Source organism: Schistocerca serialis, chromosome 1, assembly GCF_023864345.2.
Source record: "Schistocerca serialis cubense isolate TAMUIC-IGC-003099 chromosome 1, iqSchSeri2.2, whole genome shotgun sequence".
Taxonomy (NCBI): domain Eukaryota; kingdom Metazoa; phylum Arthropoda; class Insecta; order Orthoptera; family Acrididae; genus Schistocerca; species Schistocerca serialis.
The window spans coordinates 827,034,416-827,046,433 of NC_064638.1; the positions used below are offsets into that span (position 1 = coordinate 827,034,416).

The 12,018-nt window shown below is 39.5% G+C and overlaps 1 protein-coding gene across 1 annotated transcript in view; it reads left to right on the forward strand.

Annotated features, from left to right (window-relative positions):
• LOC126484602 (WD repeat-containing protein 11-like) overlaps positions 1-12,018 on the forward strand; it is a 208,359-nt gene that overhangs the window by 41,823 nt on the left and 154,518 nt on the right. The window contains exons 5-6 of the mRNA XM_050108172.1: positions 7,426-7,599; positions 11,625-11,853. Coding sequence (XP_049964129.1) covers positions 7,426-7,599; positions 11,625-11,853 — 403 coding nt within the window. The remainder of the gene's footprint in view (positions 1-7,425; positions 7,600-11,624; positions 11,854-12,018) is intronic.

Sequence of the window (12,018 nt, forward strand, 5' to 3'; positions counted from 1 at the left end):
CCTGCGAGAGATACAGATTTTGGGACTCCACAGGATTTTTGCAGCAGGAGACTCGAGGAATTCAGGGGTCTGATTAACATTAGTTATTAGTGATCAAACTATCTACTACACTGAAGGCTAATTCTAAACATTAGAAAAAGCAACTATCAAACTTGTTGCCTCTGGTAAGACATGCCTTTTCATGGTCATCTTCTACTATGATGCCTTACAACAGCATCTAGGTGGCAGATGGAGTTACCATTTAATTCTCTGAAGTGAAACTTCTCCACTGGGATAGCTGCCCAGAACATCTGCAATTTTCAGGGCTCTGGTATTAGTATTTAGCTCGGGTAACCTAAACACTACCGCTTTTGCCTGCTCTCTGCATTTTGTCTACAATTTCCTATCGTGGAGTGCGCATGATGGCTCCCAATGGCCTTAAGCATAGCAATGTACAAGTAATTTCGTCCTCAATGTATGACAATACATTGCTTGTTAGACATGTAATGTTTTTGTGCAATATCAGTTTGAACTATGAGCACAAATTTCTTTTTGTTAAAACAGGGGAAGGGTGTCATAATGTGCTACTGAAAGAAATTTGGGAGATCACAGTGTGGTTGGAGCATGACTTTTATTGTAGCTACTGCTATATATGTATATATTCTGCAAGCCACCTTATTGTATGTGGTGGAAGTTACTTGTGATACCACTATTTTTGCTCCTATTCGTGTTCCATTTCTCAAGAGCGATATATTGAGTTCAATGTGCAAGGTAATAAATCTGGTCCAATTTCAGTAAGCTTACATTTTGTTCACTAAATGACAGTGTGGAACTGTATTGAATGTCTTCCTGAAGTTGGGGAACATAGCATCAATTTGGGTACTGATGTCTTCAGTGCTCTGAATCACATGGATGAACAGAGCAAGCTGAGTTTTGCAAGAACTCTGCTTGTGGAATCCGTGTTGATCTTTATAGATGGGACTAACAGATTATCCAAAGTAAGACTAGTCCTAGTATGTGAACTACACAAATATTTGGTGATCTCTTTCTTTTAGTTAGTGTTGTCTAACATGAAAGTCATGAGTTCTGTCCCAGACACTACTAAGAATGTGAATGAAAAAATTCATATACTATGGCAGCCAAAGACTATCATTCTGTTAGTAATATTGATCTGTGGTCGAGGTTACCATTTTTCCCCTTTGCGTGAGAAATTACCCACGTAACTTCATGAACCAGCAATTATCAAGAGTCTAAGTATAATGGAGGCAATGGAATCTGCTGCATTGAAGACACAAAGGTATATTTTTGGGGCATGCAGCCTTTTAAATAATCTCAGATCAATTACACCCATGTACACGCCACAAAACTTTTGCTGGTCTCGTATAATTCATCACCTTCACCTTGACAAGTCTCTACTAACAGTAATCCCAACCACAAAACCTAAACAACAGAGTAGATTACATTTGCTAACATCCATTATATATGCATCTACAACCTCTGATCCTCCCACGACCTCTAAGATGCAGCAACAAAGGAGTGCCCCCCCCCCCCCCCCCCCAAAAAAATCATCATCATCCAGTATCAGCATGTACTGGACTAGCAGAACCGTATCCTTATCCAGGGCTTTGATTATAAATTGTTATGTTCGGAAATGAGGGGCATCCTGTTAAGTTGCTTCCTATGCCTTCCAAAGTAGTATTCTGTTATCCACTCAACCTACACATCATCCTTGTCCATCCCTATGCCACTCCCACTCCCAACCCCCTTGCCATGTGGGTCATATCCTTATTGAAGATCCAAATGCAAGACCTGCCCAATCCACCCAACCCTGCATTTCATACTCCAGTCCTGCCACAGGTTTATCCTCTCTTATCAGAGGCAGGGCCATCTGTGAAAGCAAATACCAGCTCTGCTTCAATCACTGCACAGTGTTTTATGTTCGCGTGATCACCAACCAGCTGTCCACCAGAATGATTGTCCACCATCAAACTGTGTCCAAGAACGAAGTTAACCACTCAGTGGCCCTCACTGGGCACAACATGCTAGAATTCAACACGTGATCTTGATCCTTTCCTCCAGCACCAGCTTTCTTATTCGTACAACACGTCTCTTGCTCTCGGAACCCTCTTGGCCTCAATCTCTGCTAACCTACTGTCCTCGTACCTTCTACCCAGCAGTTTCCCTTTCCTCTGTCCCGTCATCCCTTCTCATTCTTTGCCTCCACATCATCTTCATTGTTTGCCACACCTCACGTGCTCCGGTACACCTGTGTCAAATGCCTAGCCCATGCATGTGCCACAATTTCCTTCCGCATTCCTAGCTTACCCACCTACTGCCTACCTCTGAGCCACTGACAACCCATTCCCAGCCACTCATCCTGCTCACACCTCTCTCCTGCTCTACCCACTCCACCTGACACAAACCCTCAGTCCGATCCACCTGCCAAACTGCAATCCCGGCATTGTGAGCCAACCAGCACACTGTGTGTGTGTGTGTGTGTGTGTGTGTGTGTGTGTGTGTGTGTGTGTGTGTGTGGACTCTAGCTTTTCAAACGATTTTTTCCAATACCAAACAAAGTTTTATTTTGTGTGTGCCTCTCGACAGCTCACTGCTTCTGCTATTTGGTGATTGGTCTCCTTTACTCCTAAATTAATAGGTGAAATTCTAAGAAATGGGAAGGTTTACGTGGCCGGCAGTTGAAGTTTTAATTGTTTGCTCTGCCCACTTCTATACCTTCTGGGGACACCAATTTTTGTTCATTTTATGCCGTTGGTCAGAAGACATATGTTGTTCTGCCTCGAAGGAAGCTCGTACTCACTGTTTAAGGTTCTTACTTCCTTCCAGTTTATCACCCTTTCTCCTCCACCTTCACAATTTATTAGATTTAACCTTGAATTTAAAAATAGAAGATTCCATAGGCAGCTTCCATTGGTTCACCGACACTGTAATAATTCTTGAATGGGAGACATACCTTGTGTCCAGTATTGTTCCAGTTACGCAACACCACTGAGAGATTATAGCAGGTGGAATAGTGGAGCTGGCTGGGCTTGTGTGGCAGCCAACAGTGTCTGGTATCCTGATGTCTGCTCGTACTAAAGACAGTTGTAAATGGACTGGAAATGCAGCAGACCGTGGGATGAGACCGTATCGATCCTACTAATAAACAACAATTTTAGAGGCTACCTTCTCAAATCGTTTATTAGAAAGAATTTGTGGCTGACATGCTGACAGCAGGCATCCCTCAGAGTTCGGATATTACAGGAGAAAGTTAAAAGTTTGAATGACGAGAGCATCTTGTGAAAGTAAAGCGATTGCTATACTCATAGCTACTCCACTTGTATGAAACTCTTATTAGGAAGCCATCACATGTTGCTTTCCCCATACTAATGGAGGCATTTAAGTTTTTTCCATGTATTTTTTATTTTTATTTCTAGTTTCCTCTTGAAGCTGGTATAATTTTTATATTGTTTTTACCATCAGTTAGCTTGATAATACTGAAGGGGATGAAATTAGCTAATTACTAATTATGAAATAAAGTGTTTTTTTTAAAAACAAAACTAGAGCCTACACAGGAAAACAATATCCTCTGAGTCCTTATAGATATTAAGAGCAACATCAGTGAATGGCCTGTGTGGTGTTGGCACCTCTGTGAATAGAATACACTGAGGTGACAAAAGTTATGGGATACCTCCTAATATCATGTCGGACCTCCTTTTGCCTGGTGCAGTGCAGCAACTCAATGTGCATGGAAGACTCCTGCAGAAATATTGAGCTATGCTGCCTCTATAGCCATCTGTAATTGCGAAAGTGTTACCGATGCAGCGTTTTGTGTGTAAATTGACCTCACAATTATTTCATAAATTTCAATGGGATCCATGTCGTATGATCTGGGAGGCCAAACCATTCGCTTGAACTGTCCAGGATGTTCTTCAATTCTTCAAACCTGCAGTGAACAATTGTGGCTCATCTTTAAAAATTTGATTGTTGTTTGGGAACATGAAGTCTGTGAATGGCTTCAGATAGGCTCCATCTAGCCAAACATAACCATTTACAATCTATGATTGGTTCAGTTGGACCAGAGGACCCAGTCCATTCCATGTAAACACAGCCCAAACCATTATGGAGCCACCACCAGCTTGCACAGTGACTTGTTGACAACTGAGTCCATGGCTTCCTGGGGCCTGCAGCACACCCAAACCTAGTGTTAGCCCTTACTAACTGAAATCAGTTCTCATCTGACCAGATCATGGTTTTCCAGTCATCCAGAGTCCAGCCAATAAGGTAATGAGCCCAGGGGGAGCACTGCGGGCATTGTTGTGCTGTTAGTGAAGGCACGTCAGTCATCTGCTGCCATAGTCTATTAACACCAAATTTCACCACACCATCCTAATGAATATGTTCATTATATATTCCACATTGATTTCTGCAATTATTTGATGCAGTGTTGCTTGTCTCTTAACACTGACAATTCTATATAAACACCGCTGCTCTTGGTCGTTACGTGAAGGCCATCGACCACTGTCTTGTTTGTGGTGAGAAGTAATGCCTGAATTTTGCAATTCTCGGCATGCAGTTGACACTGTGGATCTCAGAATATTGAATTTCCTAATGATTTCTGAAATGGAATGTCCCATGCATCAAGCTCCAACTGCCATTCCACGTTCAGAGTTTGTTGATTCCCATCTTGGGGCCGTAAGCATGTTGGAAACCTTTTCACATGAATCACTTGAGGAAAAAATGGCAGCACTTCCAATGTACTGTCTTTTTATAACTAGAGTGTGTGATACTACTGCCATCTGCATACATGCATATTGCTATCCCATGACTTTCGTCACTTCATTGTATGTGCAACATAGTGAGTTACTATAAGTAATACTCTGAGTTAGTCTTTCCAAGACTGAAATGAAGCCAATACCAATTACCAACTGCCAGAAGGGAGAAAGGCTGGTCAGTACAGAGCAGATGATGCAACTTCCAATATGCTGGCAGCCACAATAGGAAACAATAGTTCTAGCTTTCAGTAAAGCATGTTCCTTCTTCATATAAGAAAGAGAATTAGTGGGGAAGCTTTAAATTTGGTGAGAAGGGGTAATTTATTCATACTGTAGGTTGAGATTGAGCCACCTGTTGCAAGAAGAAATGGAAGATAACATTTGAAGCTTAATCTTTGCATACATTCTTTCCCATAAACGTAGGGTCCCTACTCCCTCATCCCGTCTCCGGCCATCCTGATTTAGGTTTTCCGTGATTTCCCTAAATCGCTTCAGGCAAATGCCGGGATGGTTCCCTTGAAAGGGCACGGCCGATTTCCTTCCCCATCCTTCCCTCACCCGAGCTTGCGCTCCGTCTCTAATGACCTCGTTGTCGACGGGACGTTAAACACTAATCTCCTCCTCCTCCTCCTCCTACTCCCTCCTCCCCGTCTTTTCTAACCTCCAAAATAAACCATTCCCACTCTCCCTACAATTCCTCCCTGAAGAATATACAATGTGATGACCAGTACTAACCTTTAGGTGATGCAGCTTCTGGTACTACCAATAGCAACACTTACAGTAGGAAATAAAACTTGCAGCTTTCAGTGTAATATGTTCCTTCTTCAGAGGAAGTAAAAGGGGATTGGTAGAAGTTGGAAAATGGTGATGGTGATGGGGTGGGGCAGTGGCAGAGGGGGGCGGGGAGGAGGGGGGGGGGGGCGGGCAGGTCATTACGTCTCTACAATGAAAGGGCCCACCACTTTTGAGGTAATATAGCCCCAAAAATTACATCATCTTCAAACCATACAAAGTAAGACTTGTTTTCAACAGAAGCGTAGAATTGTGTTACAGATTTTGACACAAAGAAATAAAGGCAATTTCTCAGAATCCTGCGTATGTGAAATTACGTTCAGTGACTGTCCCAGTCACTATTTAAAGGTCAAACCAGCCATAACTTCTACACTAGATACAAAGAACTTAAGAGTGTTTTCTAATATGAGGAGGAGGCAAGCCCACAGTTCCTTGAGGTACGTCTTATCTAACTGAAGTCATTCATTCATGAATACTGTGTAACACTAACTTCAGTCTTGATAATGGCCTCAGTTAGGTGAAGAAGTGTCCACAGTTTGTTCAGATATGCTATATCCAACTGAGACCACTCCTCCACTCATTCATGATTAGATCCCATAGCTCTATAAAATTGTGGGGCTGTCTGCTGCGTTTCACTCATTGTTCCGAACAGTCACAGAAATTTTCTATGAGATTAAGATTAGGCAGTTTGCAGTTTGGCAGACCACACTATTTTTATACTGTTAGCCACTGACCAATTGCCTTGTTGGTTGATACCTTGAACACATGCAACTTTGTGTGCTGCTGTGAAGAATGGTTATTTTTGAGATATTCACTCTCCATGTCCATTGCATACAGTCCCTTCACAATGTTCACTTGGAAACCGACTGAACTCGATCTACATTCACAGACAGTAGCACTCCATGTTTGGTTTTGACTTCATTTGTCACTGACAAGGTGGTCAACTTCACTCACAGTGTAGTCATAGGCACATCTGACCATGACAGCTCCTTCTTGACACACTCTGATCCTTCCTTCCTGCCCAGTGTCCTGTACCCATCCAATATCAAGTCAGCACTGGGATGCTGCTTCTCTTGTGGTATTGAGAAACAACCATACCTAGAGATAGGCTAATATTATGACCAGGTCACCACTCCCAAAGGCATTTAAAAGCTACTGGCAGCTCCTCTCTCCCCCTGGCCCCTTCCATAAGGAGGAATCCATGCACCCATTCAATCTGCATCTAGTATACTTTCTCTGTCAAATGTGACATCATTTTACAAAGTGTTGTGCATCGTGTATCTTATACAAGACACAGCAACCAGCATGGTATTTACGTAGGTGGACATGGAAAACCACCTAAAAACCACATCCAGGCTGGCCAGTACACCAAATCTTGTCATTAAATTCAAGTGGCAGAGAGCCGATGTGATTCCCCAGGTCGTTTGGGTGATTTAATGCATTTTGCTAATTCAGGTAGTGTGACATTGTCATGTCTCCACATTAAGGCATCTTACTACACTGATTCTATACAACTGACGAATATACTAAACATTTCACTGCCATGACATACATCATACATCATGGCCAACAGTTACCAGTTCCAAAACAACCAGTGTGCACTTCTAAATGGGTGACTAATATTTTGTGCTGTGAGCTTGTTAAATGTATTGTATTTCAGAAAATTTGAATACCTTTCTAGGCATCTGCTTTTTATGGTTGTTCAGTTATTAAATTTTTCTTTTCTAATCAAGTGCTAATTTGTGTATTAAACAATGATACAATTTGTCTAGTAGCTTTAAAAATAATTACCAACAGTGAACTAATGTTTTCCAGTGTCATGAGCATCAGCTTTCATTAAGTCAGTTTTACTCTTAAATAATTTTATTGCACATGTTTTCAGATATGTCATGGGTATCAGCTTATGACCATGGGAACACCATGTTAGCTGCTCTTCATCCCCCTTATTCTCTTATTATATGGGACATAAGAAACAAGACAAAGCTGTGGAAGAAGACATATACAGAAAATCTCGTGAGCTTCTCATTTGATCCATTTAATGCAATGAAGGTGGCATGTGAGTTTGCTGTTAAAAACTAAACATCTGCTTTTGCTTAAAGTGTTGCATTTTAAATTACAATTTATTTCTACAATATTCAGTTATGTAATATGTGGATAAAATACAGTATTTGAAGTGTATTGAGAGCATGAAATACTAGACTATACTAACCAAGTATGAAATTGTCCTTCCTTAATTTGTGTTATGCTGTTATATGAATGTTGTGTTGTCTTATTCATAGTTGACAGTGTACAGGCACATGAAGGTTAGATAGGCATAAATTAGAAATAACCTTTTCAAAATACTTTGTACATTTCTACCTATACTATGTACATTATACAAGAACCAAGAGGGAATAAGAGGAAGATAAAAGAGCGAGATAAAAGACTTTCAGTTCGAAAGGGCAAGACAGGGATGAAGTTTCTCTCTTCCTCTGTTCCATCTGTATGTTGAAGCAATGAAAGAAATAAAAGAAAGCTTTAGAAGAAAGTTCAAAATTTAGGAGGAAATGATATCAGTGATGAGATTTGCTAAATACATTGCAGTACCTGATGAATGGGATGAACAGTGTACCGTCCACAGAATGTGTATGGAGAATAAATCAAAGAAAAATGGAAATATTGAGGAGCAGCAGATATGAGATTAGCAACAAGTAAAAGAAGTGATGGAATTATGTCAGCTGGGGAGTAAAACAAGGAGAACACAAGAGACAGACTAACATGGACAGAGAGATCATTCCTTGTAAAAAGAAGTCTAATGGTACTATACACAATCATTAGTAGGGGAAAGAAATTGAGAGTACGAATTGGAGCCTAAATTGTATGAAAGTGAATAATCAACTGCTGCAAAAGTGGAAAAGAACAAAATATTTGAAATGTGATATTACAGAAGAATGCTGGAAATTTAGTGAACTTGATAGGAGGTTCTTGTAGAACCGGTGAGGAAAGGAATGTATGTAAAACTATAAAGAAAGAGGAGGAGTGGGAGGAAGAGGAGGAGGACGGTGTAATGGGATACGTATTAATGCACCAGGAAATAACTTGAATAGTACTAGAGGAAGCAGCAAAGGGCAGATTTGATGTGGAACTAACTGCCAGTTGATGTATATATGCAGGCTTTCATCTTGGTATCTTCAGTTGACGTTTCCATATGAATATCCTGATATTTCACCTGCATGAGTAGCTTTGATTGTCAAAGATTCTGAATTATTATTACTTTCAGATAGCATTTTTGGACAATACTCTCAGAAAATATGTTATTTTTATGTAACTGAAGCTTAAAAATCCTTAAATTTCATGATTTGGTTACGTGATGGAACATGATCTGTTATTGGCTGAAGCTATAGTGACGTCACAGGCTAGGAGTAAGATTAAGCTGTATATCTCTCACAGGAGTGTTAGCCAAAGTTACTAGTGTTTTCCACACTTTTTATGCAAACAGTTTAGTTATTTAGGATAGAAAATGCATTTACAGCTTTTATGTAACAACGGGAAGGAATTTTGTGAAGACTTTTAGTGGTAAACTTCCTGAAGTTGATTCATTTATGGTCTCTTTGTTCTTCAAAAACAACCCATATTTTTACGTTCCAGAAATAGGAAACATGAAAACTGCATTGCATGGTGACTGGGCAGAAATGGTGTGACACAGCAGTAAGTTGCAGAATTGTCTTATAACTGAGGGAATCTGCAATGATTATTTGCTTGGACCATGCTGCGAAAATTTTTGAGGACATCTTGTGAAAGCAATAAAACACAGTGGAAACTTTATCATTCAGAAGATAATTATGACTGTTAATTGCTATTGTTATTGCCAAAACTACTCATGTTTTCAAATTTTCATCCCATGTAATGGCACTCATAGGAAGTTGCAGAGTATCGTTGTTTTCCCTCAACAGCTTTACACATTATAGTTTTTCTGTTCCTCCAGGTCATTAATTTAAACCACCTGAAAATTATGTATGAATGCATGGTTTCGCGGCAATATGAATTAATAAAATTTTCTTGGGCTTCCAGCCGCATCAGGTGGTTAAAATCCCATGAGCTTTCGACCGAGCTCTCCTCAGTCATTGTCAAGTGGTAAGAATGACTGCTGTGTCGCTGTGGCTGCTTTGTTATATAGCCACACTACTGGCTGTGACGTCACTGGTGCTCTCTTTCTCGCCATATATGGTAATGTTTTCATTCCGCGTCCGTCGCGCCTGTTTTAACCTTGCTTGTGGCCGGGTCCCAGGCTGCGCTGAGCTGCAAACCGCTGTCCTTGTTGGTGTTTTCAGAGGTTTTTATTTCAATAGCTTCTTTTATGACACTATCCCAAAATCCCTTCATCCTCATAACGGCAGATGTTTCGTCGAGTAGAATTTGGTGCCCACTTTCTAAGTGTGTTCTGCCACGGTTGATTTTTCTGGATAGCGTAGGTGTAAGCACCTTTCGTGTTCTGTCCGGCGTTGCTCCACAGTGTGTACTGTTTGGCTGACATAGTAACAACCACACTGGCATGGTATCTTGTACACTCCAGGCATTCTAAGCCCTAGATCGTCCATCATAGGCCTCGTGAACTGTCGAATTTTTGCTGCGGCCTGAACACCGATGAAATGTTACATCTCTATAAAATATGCAGTAGAGCTTTAAAACATCTGTTGTTCTAATGAATACTTAACTGCTGCTGAAAAACAATGATTTAAGAGTGTTTAAGAAGGATCACCTTTCATTGCATTGTAATGTGCTAGTCTTATTATATTTCCTCGTAACTTCCATGCAATGCTCAATTTTTCTCTTTGTCAGAATCATATAGTTTTATAACAGGTTCAGTTGAAACAGTTGGAAGGGCCAAATTATTGTGTTCAATAGCTTATTTGGGAAGAATAATGTGGTCAGAAATCGTTAAACGATTTCTTCAGAATAAGAGGTATTTTGTGTTTGAAATACAGTTTCTTAACACCATCATTGTCATTCATCTCAAATGTATCAGATGTAAAATGAAGCTAATAAATGGAAATAGATATTAAAAAGTGTAATATGATATAGAATTTAAAGCTCTTACATAACTATATTACTGAAAAAAATTTGATCCAAATTGCGGATCTATCTTGTAAACATTGTGTTACAAATCCAGCATGTGACAACATGCACATATGGTGTGTTTCCTTACATCAAAATAATACTTACAGAAAAAAACACAAGTAATGACCACTATCTCATTTGGATGTGTACGAGTGAGTTGCAACCACATTTTAATCATCTTCTCATTCTTTGGAACATTCAAAAACAATTTTTCAGGAGTTTTTATAAATGTATTTGTACAATGCGGTATTACATACCATTTGTAACCTGTTTTCTGAAACATAAATTCCAAAACAAGAAATCATTTTGAATGGACTTCACAACAGTAGGAGTAGCTTGCTAGCTCAGGCATCACATGACTCAAATGGATTGTTTTAATGGGCTTTCAAATTATTTTAATTTCATTTTCAAATTTTTTTTAAACACTGAAATTCATGAGGAAAAAAACTTGTTATGAGCATAAAATGCCATGATTAACACTTTAAGATGATTCCCAGAAATCACTCAAATATCCTGTTATTGTTAAAGTCCTGAACATACCAACTGCTTTGAAATTAGATTCTGTGATTGCTATATCTAAATACTTATTCCTTTGTACTTGCCAAAATATTAGGATTTCCTCTGTTGTCGTGTTTGTGTTTTTATACATTTTTTTAACAAAAGGTAGGCAAAAAAAAAAAAAAAAAAAAAAGAACTGACACAGCTGGCAGCAACAATGCATTTCTCATTGGGGGGGGGGATTATTCATAACAGGCTGAAGGCCATAAAGTTGTTGTTATGAGTGTAATGTTCCTGATTAAACTGCCTGTTTAGGTTAGTGTATATAACGTATGTCAGTTTTTTTCATGTGACATAGCTACTTAATTATCATAGTTCAAATTGTTTCATTTATTTCGTATACTCAGAAGTACTGATTAATACAGATGGTTTGAGATATGAAGGCAATATGATTAATCTATTTGTGTCACTTTACAAAAATTTCAGTTGCCTGCTCTGATTGTATATTATTTGTTGATGACTTCACACTTGACAAAATTCCATCGTCAAATGGCCGAAAGTTCTACATTTCAAGTCCTCGATCAGCACAGTCCACAAATACAAGCAAGAGTAGCTCATCAAATGTATCATCATCTGGGGTTGAAGAGAAACAACGTACCCGAGACAGACTGAGGAAACTTATGAAGGAGCTTGTTGTTGGTGAAAACAAGCCACGGTTAGTCAGTATCCATTTTTAAAAATACTTCCTTTGTAACTAATTTTTCCTTTTGTAATTTTTCATCACTGTTGTGTTCCTCTAATAATTTAAATTAGTTATTTTTTCCCTCGTAAGCACTGCGCAGTCTGAGGTGCCTTGTCATGGTCCGCATGATTACTCCCC